Source organism: Ornithorhynchus anatinus, chromosome 20 (genome assembly GCF_004115215.2).
Source record: "Ornithorhynchus anatinus isolate Pmale09 chromosome 20, mOrnAna1.pri.v4, whole genome shotgun sequence".
Classification (NCBI taxonomy): domain Eukaryota; kingdom Metazoa; phylum Chordata; class Mammalia; order Monotremata; family Ornithorhynchidae; genus Ornithorhynchus; species Ornithorhynchus anatinus.
The window spans coordinates 8434404-8448376 of record NC_041747.1 but is presented as its reverse complement, the minus strand read 5'-3'; the positions used below and the strand labels follow the sequence as shown (position 1 = coordinate 8448376).

General features: G+C 40.2%; 1 protein-coding gene across 8 annotated transcripts in view; it reads right to left on the bottom strand.

The window, feature by feature from the left end:
- CAB39L (calcium binding protein 39 like) overlaps nt 1-13973 on the bottom strand; it is an 85565-nt gene that overhangs the window by 34626 nt on the left and 36966 nt on the right. For 7 of the 8 annotated variants that reach the window (XM_039914966.1, XM_029048007.2, XM_039914967.1 and 4 more), the window contains one exon: nt 8435-8581. In XM_039914966.1, the coding sequence (XP_039770900.1) occupies nt 8435-8545 (111 nt within the window). In that variant the 5' untranslated portion in view covers nt 8546-8581. Of the gene's footprint in view, nt 1-8427; nt 8582-13973 lie in introns of those variants that run through there. The other variant, XM_029048014.1, reaches the window with a different exon arrangement.

Genomic DNA, 13973 nt, shown 5'->3' with positions numbered 1-13973 from the left:
CTTATATAGTGTTACATCCCTCTGGCCCATCTTGAGGGACAATGAGGTATGATTTAGCTCTCTTTTTAGAGGTGTGCTCAGCCTAGCTGCAATGTGAAAAAGCCCGTTTTCTTGGCACTTCCATTCTCTCTTTAAACTTATCAAAGGCAGCGTGGCTCAGTGGAAAGAGCCTGGGTTTGAGAGTCAGAGGTCATGGGTTCCATTCCCGGCTCTGCCACTTGTCAGCTGTGTGGCTGTGGGCAAGTCACTTAACTTCTCTGGGCCTCAGTTACCTCATCTGTAAAATGGGGATTAACTGTGAGCCTCACGTGGGACAACCGATTACCCTGTATCTACCCCAGCACTTAGAACAGTGCTCTGCACATAGTAAGCACTTAACGAATACCAACATTATTTATCACTCTTCCTACTCTTTGTAAAGGACACAAAGTCTACTTAGCACTTTTCAAATACAAAAAAACCCCAAACAAATTAGAGATCTCATATGCAAAAAGTTGAGTCAATTCCACAGTATATTTTAGAGCCCATTAGTAAATGTGTAGTCCTGATTTTTTTCCTTGAAGAAGATAGCATTCCTTCTACCCTGTATATTCAGGGCAGTCTATTCACAAGTAAATAACAGCCACTGATCCAGGATGGTGACATGCCCCCAAACTCACAGGACCATTAATCTGTGTAAGTCCAATGAGCTACTGTGTGGAAGAAGGCACGGAGAGATCAATCAACCCCATGAGTGTGATCATCCTGACAAATACAACTTTGAGGAAATTATGGCTCAGAAACTAAAATCTGAAATTTTAACTCCACGTCATTTTACTTCATCTGAAGTTTTCTGATACTCCATTATTAAAAATCAATCACAGCTTGTCACCATTATGAACATTTATTAAGAGTTTATCTGCTTGTAGAGCCCACTAGACACAGAGTGGGTGACCAACCCTGTTTCACTTGAAAACTTTCTTTGTCAATTAGAAAAAGGAGGGAAAACTTTGAGAAATATCAATTATGCCTGTCTTAATGGATCAACCCTCTCCCACAGAACTATCCAGAAAATATGAAGTTGCTTCAAAATCAAGCACATGTAACCGATTAAAGTGGTTGGGTTCCATCCTACAACACTCTCCCAGGGCAGGTCACTAACAGAACACATCATGTGTGCTTCTGACCATAAATAGTCACAACTTCAAAAAAAACCCACAAAAGACCTCCCAGCATTTCAGGAATATGGAAAGCAAACATGTTAGGAGCATAAGTGAATATTTTAAGTATGGGTCAAGTTTTTGCAAGAATTTGCATATCCACCACCCAGAACTGTGTTGGGAGGTCCAACTAAGAGTAGAAGCTCCAGATGACAACATTGTTATTTGTATGAAAGTGAGTGTGCTTGTGTGTCTCATTCCAGTTCTGCTGTTCACCCCTTTGCCCACTAGCTGCTCTATACTTCTTTTGCCTCTCTTCTCCTGTGTTTTTCTTTCCCTTGTTCTGCCTTTTTCCTGGTCTTGGTAAATCCCTGCCGATCAATTTTCCTACCTTTTTATTCCTGGCCCCTAGAAAATCCTTTGCCCTGGAGGCTCCCCACCCACAGCCTTGTCCCACAGTGAACTCCCCTAGATCTGGCCATCTTAGAGTTGCAGTGCACCAGATTACTGCATCAAACCCAGGGTGAAGTGATGACACAGGTAGTTATCCAAACATGCCCAGGCGCACAAGGTCGATGACACAGGTGGTAATCTTGAACCCGTCCAGGCTCGCCAGGTTGATGTCACCCTGAATTTAATACAGCTAGATTATCAGCAGAGTGAAAATGAAAAAATTGAGACAAAATGAAAAAATACTGCAACCATTTTGTCTTAAATGCTCTGTCCCAAAGGCTACAGATTTCTTCCCTACCCAAAAAGCTAAGGGGGTGAAGCCAATGATAATAGCTTTCCCACTGTGCATCCCCCCACCCCCCCAAACTACCTATACTAACGTTTTGGGGACAAGCTTGAGTATTTCCCTCATATCCACCAGGACAGAGGCTCTAGGACTAGGATAGAGGTTTTTCTCTCATTAACTTGGCCAGTTCTGAACAATGAAAGAGCTGCTAGGAGCCAGTTCAAGTGAGGCGTTGTGCCCACCCTGCCGCCCGCCCGGGAAAAAAAAAAATCAAGGAGCTTCTGTTCCTAAGATCAAATCTCCATTCCCCTTCCACTCCTCCTTCCCCCAATCACTCTGACCATAATCTCCCTTTAAGAATTTTGGAGAGAGACCAGCTCGGTCGATTCACCCCTAAGTGGCTACTTCCAAGGGTAGCCAGCCTCTCAACATAAGCAGTGCAGGCCAATGATCTATCTAGTCTAGTATTTAGTCTCTAATGGATGTTGGGGGGAACCATGTAATGGTTGTCTCCGACCTCCCTCCTTGAGTTTAGGGATGTACCATCCAGTGTACTTTAACTTTCCCTTCTATGGCATTGCTTTTCTTTCTAGTAACTCATAACCACTTGTCCCATATTTTGAGAACTTGGAGGCTATTACTAACTTCAGAAAATCCTTCTGCAAACCATAAAGTACCCCCTGCCTACCCCAACAAAGCTTAATGAAGACTGGACTAAGAATGTGATCCTTAATCACAAATTATTAAGGGCGATAAAAACATCAGCCCAGCAATCTGTAAAGGATCTGTAGAGATACTATGTGATTCATTAAGCTTGAATCAGATCAAGGCTCCCCCAGAGCCTCTGTACAGTTTTCAATCACCTCATTTTCAGTCCAAAATCTGAGTGTACAATAAGGTAGAAAGCATAGAAGGAATTAAGTTAAAAAACAACAACAAAAAACAAAAACCCAGCCACCTTTAAGAGGTCTGAAATGCATCTCATCCTAATCCCCTATTGTTTTGCTAGATTTCCAAGAATTTGCTGCTCATTCTGGACTACAATATATAGGATGAGAAAATGACAAAGCACTTTTTTTTTTAAAAAAAAAGATGATCCTGCAGCAGCAACTGAGGGAAATACGTGGAACCACTAATTACACTGAAATAATGATGATAATAATAATAATAATAATGATATTTGTTAAGCACTTACTATGTGAGAGGCACTGCTCTAAACGCTGGGGTGGATACAAGCTACTCAGGTTGGACACAGTCCCTGTCCCACATGGGGCTCACAGTCTCAATCCCCATTTTACAGATGATGGAACTGAGGCCCAGAGAAGTTAAGTGACTTGCCCAAGGTCACACAGCAAACACTTGGCAGAACGGGAATTAGAACTCAGGTCCTTCTGGACTCCCAGTCCCATGCTCCTTCCACTAGGCCACACTGCTTCCTTATAACTATTCCCTATAACAATAATCATCTCGAGTGTTTGTTTTCATGGAGGAAAAACAGACCTTGCATAAGTTTGACAGGTTTTAAATGTTTGTTATTTATAACAGCAATGGGGGGGGGGGGCGGGGTGTTGTGTGTGTGTATATATGTATACCATCTTATCCATAATTGATCTAAGATATTCCCAAAGTGTTATTAGGCCTTCCTGTTTGCAACCATTTCTGTTACATTTTAAAATTTCATTGATGCAGTTCTGAGCATTAGTCAATATTATGGATTGAGCACTTACTGTGTGCAGGGAGCACAGTGCTTTGGAGAGTAAAACAGAATCATTCCGCACAAAATTTCCAAGAAGTTTCAATCTTTGCTTTCCCTCTAGAGAATCTGGAATTACTTTGATTACAAAGTATCATTGTCATTTTAATTATTCAGAGTGGAAAAGGAGTAGGAAATAAATATCAAGAGCTGTTAACCAAGCCCATAGCCTGTTACTTGGTTTACCTAATTTCACTTCATATTAGGACCAGTCACTATCATTTAATAATAAATAATAATTGTATCTGTTAAGTACTTACACACACAGCAGTGGGGTAGATACAGTTAACTTCATGTTAGGACCAGTCATAATCATTTAATAATTAATAATAATTGTATCTGTTAAGTACTCACTGTGTGTCAATCACAGCAGTGGGGTAGATACAGTTAACCAGGTTGGACAGTGTCTCTATCCCACATGTGGCTTACAGTCTAAGTAGGAGGGAGAACAGTACATAATAGAAATAACAGATGATATTATTTTAGCTTTCTGTTTAGTTCTAATTGAGGATCATCATGAATAAAATAAATGATAATTTATTATTATTTATCCTTGGAATTTACCAAGTGTCTTTTATGTGTCATCTACTGTACTAGCATCTTGGGAAGAAGGCAATGTCTTGCCCTCAAGAAGTTTACAATCTAAGAGGGGAGTCCAGCAGACACTAATTAGTACATGTTCAATGGAACAAAAGAAAATCTATAGATAACTTAAGTAAGCAGAAAATGAACAAACATATGTCTGTATAAAATATACACACACACACACACACACACACAGTGTCAAAGTTGGCTAATGGAATGAACTTACTGGGGAGGTGGAGATTGTCCAGGTAATGCCTCCAGGAGGAGGAAAAGGGTGAAGTCTGGAAGATTTGATGAGGAAGAAAGAGTACCCAGCAAGGAGAGTGTGGCACAGTGGGAAATTGAGATGGAAAAGTTGAGCGGGTAGTACAGCTATGAAGTTAGTTTCCAGGAAGGGAAGGGAACAGAAGTCAGGAGTGGGAAGGTAAGGAAGAGAACTGGTGGGGAGTTATGTTCAGAGGCATCCCAGATAAGATGAAATCTGGGCTTCAATCCATAGGTATTTAACCATGCTCAGAAAGGGCAAATTTTAGATACCAAAAGAAGTGTGCCGACCTTTCAAACCAGTGCAAAAAGGATTACAGTGGGGAAGGGAAAAACAAATTTCTCAGTGGCAGAGTTTATGTCTTCTAATCTATCCCAAGTCCCTAATACAGTCTCTGGACATAGTAAGCATTCATGAATGAACACACTCCCATACACACTAAATATATGGACATGTATTATTATTACTACATTTGGGTAAGCTGTTCTTTTTGCAAAGCATTATACTAAAAGCCCAAGAAAGGTGTCAGGATAATGAATTAGAAACAGCCCCCCAAATACATTTCCAAATTCAGTTGATTAAAGGTTCCCACTTGCCATACTTCAGTGATGTCTCTCCCCTTTTTTCATTATAAACCAACTTAGAGTCATTCAATTTGTCATAAAAGCTAGAGAGGAAATAATGATAGTTCATATAGTACTTGTCTCAGAGGAATTCAAAGAGAAAGAATTGAAAACATACTAGGTGCTGCAAATAGCAGAGGCAACAGTACATTGAAGGACAATCTTTACATGTGCATAGTATGCAAAGGACTGTCTGTGGCACATTGGCCTTTTAGCTCACTTCTGTACATAGGGATGCAGTTTGCTGCCTCATGTTTTTTGGGACACAAAGCCAAACTCTACATTGTTTAGAAACAAAGATGAAGTCTTTGAACTATGTCCATCTTGAATGAAGATCTAAGAAACTGCAAGCAGTGCAAAGAAACCATTCTCCCTACTATCCTGTATATCCAAGCTACATTATTCTAAATATCTCAGTCTCTGGATGGGTTTTGAAAGGATGAATAGCATAAGCATAATGACTCTTAAAAGAAAATGATTATTTCACAGATCAGGTTAGAGGACAGGACAGAATGGAGAGAGAGAGAGAGAGAGAGAGAGAGAGAGAGAGAGAGAGAGAGAGAGAGAGAGAGAGCGCTGATCAGAAAAACATTATGGTGAGAATGCCAGCAATATGCTGTAATTTGTTCAGAGTTACACGAGCCTCCAAGTGGATTTTCCTTGAATAATCAGCATGTTGACAGTTAAAATTTTTTTTTTCCCCCTTTTAGGGGCCAAACCAAGATTCTCTGACCTTTATGTCAAGCAGCATCTTCAAGTCTCTAAGTTATAACCATTATACTTTGAAGACTCATTGCAACTCATTTTGGAATCAACAGGTCATTCCAGAGTTTTTTCTTGTTTATTTATAAAAATGGTCTTTGTTAAGCACTTACTAAACATGAAGCACTATTCTAAGAGCAGGAGTAGATACAAAGATAATTAGGTTGGACACAGCCACTGGGCTCACATTCTTAGTTCCCATTTTGCAGATTAGAGAACTGAGGCACAGAGAAGTTAAGTGAACTGATACAGCAGACAAGTGTCAAACCCGGGATTAGAACCCAGGTCTTCTTTCAGACCTATGCTTTTCAATTAATGTCCCTTGTGACTAGCACACAGATGTTTCCTAGTTGTTTCCACAGGAACTAAGTACGTATCTTATTAAAAGGTGCAGAGGGGAATTGCCTAGGACAGAAGAGGGTGGTCCAGTGCGCAGGGCAGGGGCCTGAGAACTGTACAACCTGGGTTCTAATCCCTGCTCCACCACCTGCAGTAATGCAGATAAATTACTGAATTTTCCTTTGCCTCAGTTTTGTCATCTGTACAATGGGGTCAAAATACCCATTCTCCCCACTACTTCACCTGTGAGCCCTGAATGGGTAAGGGACTGTGCCCAACCTGATTATCATGTACCTACGTCTCCACTCAGTAGAGTGCCTGGCACAGTAAGTGCTTAACAAATAGCATTATTGTTGTTATAATTAAAACCTCCAGACTTTGCAGGATCTTGTAACTAAATTTGTTGGTTTCAGGGAGCCCTTTGCCAAGCTTACAATTCTTTTTACCCAGAACATGCACACACACACACACGAAATCAATCTCAAATAAAAAATTCTGAAACTAATTTTCTTATGTATCCGATTACTCTTATAAACAATGATTTTCATGCTTCAGACACAGAATTACTCTACAGGAAAATATTTTCACAAAGCAGAAAGTATCTAAATAGTCAATGGAGCTGTTTACATTCAAAAATGGAACTAAAGAAAAATAACAATTATTCCAAAAGTTTATCAAAACAAGGTCATCAGAACTTGGAAAAAATTCAAGATTTGAGTCAGTGATGGATAAATATATGAATAGCACTGTTTGATATAGTACAGGATTTTTAAACATTCCTCCTTCATTGCTACCCTTTAAAAAAATATTTGTGTGGCATGAGTTACAATGTGATTTAGTGACATCATGAGACCTGAGTTCTAGTCACAGCCCTGTCACTTCCTGGTTGCACAACAATGGGTGGCCACAAAAGTCACAACTTCTATGAGCCTATGAGGGCTGCCCCTTACCTCGCATAGCTCTTGGGAGCTCAAAACAGAAGAACTGATATTAAGTCACTTTGAAAAACTAAAGTTCCCCTGAAATTCAAGTCACAAATCCTATGAGAGCAAGAGCTCTGGCCAGTCCAACCAAGTGAAACTGCCTAAGTAGTTTGGATTTGAAAATTATCTAAACTTCCTTGAGAAAGTTCAAGGTGTTATTAAATAGGGGTCAAAATATTCTGTGCTTTGAAGGAGCTTTAAGGCTGTCATAGGTCAGAAAGAATGTGGCCCAGAGGGCTTCACTGACAAGTTTGGAAGAGGACAGTAAAGTGAACGAGGTTTAGGTTACTGAGGCCAATCATCTCAAATGCCCTATTGACAATACACTGAAAAGAACAGTGGACTTATAAAAAGCTCTGATGGAGTCACTCAAAACCATATGGTTCTCATTTGAAGAACACAATCCAGTTTCAAAAAGACTTTGTACCTTAAATCCATAGCCTTGATTAATTCTAGATATAAAAAACAAAGATGGTGGACCATCTTTTTTACAGTCAAGATAATGCATAGATCTCCTGCATAATACATCAGACATTAAGAAGCCCAAAATAATTGCAGAGAAGACCAACAGCATGCTGGAGAGTTCCACTCTTTTTTTTTTGTTTCCCTTTGGGTCAAAGATGAATGAGGTGGCCTCAAGATAGAAGGAAGGGTTGTTGGTGGAGAAATGAGTGACGGCAAGTCAGAGGATTACGATTTCAAAGTAAAACCGTAAAACTGTTCTCTTAGAATCCATCATTTGTTATTTACTGAGTGCAAAGTTCTGTACTTAAGTATCTGGATAGTACAACATGAGCAAGGCACAGTTTCTCTGTCCTCAAAGAGCTCACAATATATACGGAGAAACAGATGGAAAAAAATACAAATAGTGTGCAAAGGAGAATATAACAGTAAGTGGCTCAAAAGTATCAGGATGAAGAAGGGCAAATCATTGAATATGTAAATATAAATCCAAATAATAACTGATTGAACTCTGATAGTAATCAATTGTGTTTGAGCATTTATTATGTGCACACCATTATACAAGGCATTGGAAGAGTATGAGAGTTGTTAGACATGATCCTTATCCTCAAGGTGTTTACAATTTAGTGATGCACTCACCAGGTGTATGTTAAGATCACATTAATTTCTTTTGGTTTAACTGGAAACTGCTGATTATGATTCTTCATAACACAATTTCTCTCCCTTAAATTCATTTATACCCTGAACAGTGTTTTCACAAAACTTTTAGTACATTACCTCATACCTTGTCTGTCTTTTTGTCCTGCTTTTCTAATATGGCCATGTTGTCCTTCAGAGTTTTCACAATTTCTGCTGGATTTTTGTGAGATTTACTAAACAAAGGCATTTTTTTCATTCCCCCAACTTTCTTCTTCCAAAGTACCTGTGGGTGCTTTAAAACAAGAGAAAACGGGATTCCACTTAATTTTTTCTTTACAAGTACCATATACTTAAAACTATGAAGCTATGTATTAAATTCACCAATAAAAATGATTGTGTCAGATTTTAAGCCCAAATACATGTCAAAACATTTTTAAAAGAGGTATTTTTCAATTTTCTTCATTTAAAAGATTTCTTTTGGATTTTTTTTTAAAAAGGAATCACTCTGTTTACAATATAGTAACAGAACATTTTGGAGGTTTTTCCCCCCTAAAATTAACGGGTCATCATGTCACATTTCTTACCCAGATTATGCTCCTTCAGAGCAAGGGGAAAAAAAAGCATTTAGCTGCAGCAAGGCATGAGGTCATGACCACAGCACAATTGCAAAGCCAAATGACCATCACAGCATTTCTAAATTTATCCCATTTCAGCTTTACAACACATCAGTTTCAACTTTGCAACAGTAATTTCTAAGGGCTACAGACAGTCAATCAATCATATTTAGTGAGCACTTACTATGTGCAGATCACTGTAGTAAGTGCTTGGGAGAGTAGAATACAACAGAATTAGCACATACGTTCCCTGCCCATAACCACCTCACAGGGGGAGACAGATATTGATATAAGTAATTTAATTTAAAGATATATACATAAGTGCTGTGGAAATGAGAAAACAATGTAAAAGTCACATATTGGGATAAAAAGGGACAGTAAGTTTAAAGAGAGATGGGAAATAGGGTGTGAGGCGCTTGGGACTGGGGAGGCCAAAGATCACCAGATGAAGCAACCAGGAAGGGTCGGCCCTTCCATTTTACCTCTGATGACAATTAGAAATTAGCCACTCAATTGTGGTCTCTTTGATCAGAAATACATTAAATGTAGCTACTTTACTCTTTTATAGCTACCTGAGCATATATCTCTGGGTACTTTTGGTAAAAATAGAATAATAACTCTGATTCAGGGATCAATCCCCCATGTATAAAATACTGATCTTAAAAGGAAACTGAATGATGTAGCCAAGAGAAGTGTAATGTCTGATGAGGCTATGCCATCAGTGGTGAAGCTTTCAGGCCAAAGAACTATCTAGGGCCTCTCACTTGGTGGACAGGTTCAGCAGGAATCCTGAACACTGAATCATCTCGATGAAAACCACAGTGGCTACTGAAGGCAGTTACCCAGGCAACCAATGACACCGGGACACAGCCCCAGTGCTCTGTGGCAGCCACTCTGGCCACAGATGGGTTTTGTACATCAAATTCTTGCTTGTAATTTATTGTAATGTCTTCCTCCCTCTGCAGACTCCTTGTGGGCAGGGATCACATCTCCTGACTCTATCACAGTGAACTTTCCCAAGTCCTTAGTACAGTGCCCTGCACACAGTAAACAATAAAGACTAAGGATATCACTCATTGTACTTTACACTGTGCTGCATCTCTGTCCTCCCATGTTCTTGTTGCACACCTAGCAGGAACATACTCTCTTATAATAATAATAATAATAATTATGTTGGTATTTGTTAAGCGCTTACTATGTGCAGAGCACTGTTCTAAGCTCTGGGGTAGATACAGAGTAATCAGGTTGTCCCATGTGAGGCTCACAGTCTTAATCCCCATTCTACCAATGAGGTAACTGAGGCACAGAGAAGTTAAGTGACTTGCCCACAGTCACACAGCTGACAAGTGGCAGAGCCGGGATTTGAACCCATGACCTCTGACTCCCAAGCCTGTGCTCTTTCCACTGAGCCACGCTGCTTCTCTTCAATCTATCAGTGATATTTGAGTGCGTACTATGTGTAAAGCTCTATACTAAGCAGTTGGGAGAGTATGGTACAACAAAATTTGTGGACATGTTCCCTGCCCATAATGAGTTTACAGTCTAGAGGGGGTGACAGATATTGATATAATTTATAACATATAATTCCAAAGTACATACATGAAAGTTTGGTCCTGCACAAACCACTAACACTATTTTCAATTCCTTTATGCAAAGATTCATTACAAATCCTTTGCAACTGGACGAGGCTCATCTGTCATTTACGACGAAAGACTTTTACCTGTTGGCAGACTCCAACTTTTTGCATGCTTATGAAGAGTTCACGTAGCTAATAAAATTTCAAATAGACCTGTATTTCTATTGTTTTTCCAAAAGTCCCCTTACTCCAATTCACACATACAAGAAGTTAAAATACAAACAAAAAAACCCCCACAGAAGATGAATCATAGACATCTTTTTAAGCAGTAAATTGGAATAAAAACTACAGTTAATCAATCACATTTACTGAGCATTTACTGTGTGCAGAGCACTGTACTGAGCATTTGGGAGAGTACAATGTAACAGAATTGGCAGATACGTTCCCCGTCCACAACGATCTTGTAGTCTACAGGGTTTACACTGGCCAAATCCCTAAATCCCCCCCAACCCTATTGGATCATTCTCCCCTCTGGACATACATTTATGGTACCCACTTGCCTCTTCCCATTTGTTTGTTTTTAATGGTATTTGTTAAGCTCCTAGGATGGGTCAAACGCTGTTCTAAGAACTGGGGTACATATAAGATAATCAGGTAGAATACAGTTCCTGTCCCGTGTGGGGCTCAGAGTCTTCACAGGAGGGGCAATAGGTATTCAGTTCCCATTCTACAGTTGAGCTAACAGGCACAGAGGAAGGAAAGTGATCTACTTGCCTAAGGTAACACTGCAGGCAATTGGCAGAGCTGGGCATTTTGTCCCAGCTCTTTGGGATCTGACCATCATCTCCCTCTTGCGGCTTTAGATGGTTCTGGTTCCTAACTCCTCACATGCAGGGTCTTATCTGATGCTGCCCATTTGCTCCCGACCCAGGCAGGGGAGAAGTTCTGATGGCATGGGGAGAGATGTCTCACTCTCCACAGGAGTGGGAAGGAGGAAAGTAATGTCCAGAGAGTGTCAGCAAAGGGCTTTGCTTGCCTGTGCCAAGCCCTGCCATCACACGGAGTTGATAAACATTAAATAATTTATTTGTGTGTCTGTAAATATGTTGGGTCTATCTCTGGGACAAACCAGAACACTATTTTAGAGGCAGAAGGTATGCATAAGAAAGACAAAAGGTGACCAAAAAACTGAGGTGGAAAGGGAGACCAAGGGGTACATACAGACTTAGGAACAAAAGAAACACCATCACTAGGTTTCACCATTGGTCTAACCAACATCTGCCAGTGGCAACAGGCTGCTTGGAGGAATCACATCATTTGAGCCCTCCTAGACATCATCATTTATATACCCTGGCCAAAGCTTAGTTCTTTTCATTGCTTAGAAGATAGTTTTCCAAATGATCATTGCTTTCGTTGTTCAAATATTACCCAATTTGAATGCAGGGACTGAAAATTCAAACCATGCAAGGTCTGATCCTCTCCATTTAAGAAGTCCTATTAAGTCTTAAATTTGATTTCTATTCCTTTAGCCACATAGCTTTCCTAAAACTTTATTCTGTACTTGGCTCAGAGCCTAATGAGGAAACCAAAAAAGAAATTGCTCAGCACTGCTGCCATGAAACTGAGGTTGCAGGTTCTGGCAGTCCTTCTAACATTGAGCAAAAGCTTTACATCCCCCGGAGCTTATTCGTGCACCAACTAAAGCAACTGAAGCAGTGAGAAGCAGAATGGCCTAGTGGAATGAACACAGGCCTGGGAGTCAGAGGACCTGGCTACTAATCCAGGCTCCACCAATTGTCTGCCGTGCCTCAGTTACCTCATCTGTAAAATTGGGGATTAGGACTGTGAGCCCTATATGGGATAGGGACTGTGTCCAATCTGATTATCCTGCTTCTACCCCAGTGCTTAGTACAGTGCCTGGCACACACTAAGCACTTAAATACCATGTTAAAAAAAATTAAGAGGGCCTAAACAGACATTATTCAAATGAATTACCTGAGTGTGCTCAGTGACCCAATGTGGCGTGAACAAAGAAAGGTCACTGGGGTCAGAAAATAGGAGCTGCTACACCTAAATTATTTAAATGGGAATGAATGAAGTCCATAGACAGTAATGATTATTAGCCGGTTGCTAATGATTTCCAGGTTTCACGTTTCATTCAAATTCCAACAGTACAGTCCAATAGAAGTTTACTAAATTTTTAATAGACTTATGAAAACTGAATATACCACCATTCCTTGAGCAGAAAAGACACCTGAAGATTTCTCCAGGCTTGTTTTTCTTAAATACATATTCATTTACCCATCCCTGAAAAAGAAGACTGATGGGGTCTTTTCCCCCATCAGTTCTGCAACTAGGCAACTGACACTTTTTCTACCACCCTTGGCCAGAGGCAGAGCAAGAGTCAGACTGCAATGCAGTCACCATAAAAGTGGCCGCCAAAGGCCATTTTAGATGCTGCCAGGATGTGGGAGTTCAAGATGGTGGGCGGGAAAAGAGAGAGGAGTGCAGGAAGCAGGCTACCACCACTATTAATGTTCTCTCTTTCAATGACTGCTTCTGCCTGGCCTCCACAATGCCCCTTTCACCTTTAAGAGATGGCAAGTGGGAGGGAAAAGCTCACCACTGTAGGTTCCACGATGAAGAAGAGTGAGGGGAGGATGTGCAGTGCAGAAAAGGAAGAGACACTGTAGAAGTTACCAGTACTGTCTTCACCTCCCCTTCTCTCTCCACATCAGAAGAGCAAAAGAAATAATCTTAAAATATATATATATGTATGTGGAGAGTTTCACAGTACAGGAGGGGGTTCCCATCACCACTGTTAGGCAAAGAGCACGATTCCAGATTGTAGTTTCTAGTTATAAATTCAATGCCACATCAATCCAGCCTTACATATCTCAGCCGGTGTCAAATCAATGACCCTCTTTGTTTGTCTTTCCATGGTTTTTGCTGAATGCAATAAGGACTACAGTGAAAGTGTCCTTCAACTGAGAATATTCAGCCCTTAATGCTGAATTACTCAGAAAACAACAGGTGAGCATGAATACGAGCACAGAAAGATCCATATGGATATTTAGGATGAGCAAGTCAGGACTACTTCACTGTCCAAAAAAGAAAGAAAAAAAGCTTTGTTCAGACTGCATAGAGCTTAATATTTAAATTTTGCTTTTTTTAGAGAAATGGAAAAATAATGGGATACTTTCTTCAAGGAACTTTCTCCTGTTATACACATGAAACGAATCTAAAAGCCTTATGGCCTCGGTTTACTTAAATTAGAATAAAAATTTTCTTGTGGGAAGAGAACTCCCATTTCTCTTGGGACTGTTTTGCCATTTGGTATATCACGCACAGGTTACGCTTGCCAGAAGGACTGTGACCACTCCATGTTAAAATAATAATGATGATGATCAACGAAGAGCTAGCTATGATCACTTAGATAGCTATTGGCCTTGGGGGGGGCGGTGAAAAAAAGAGGAAGAAAGAGGGGGGAAATA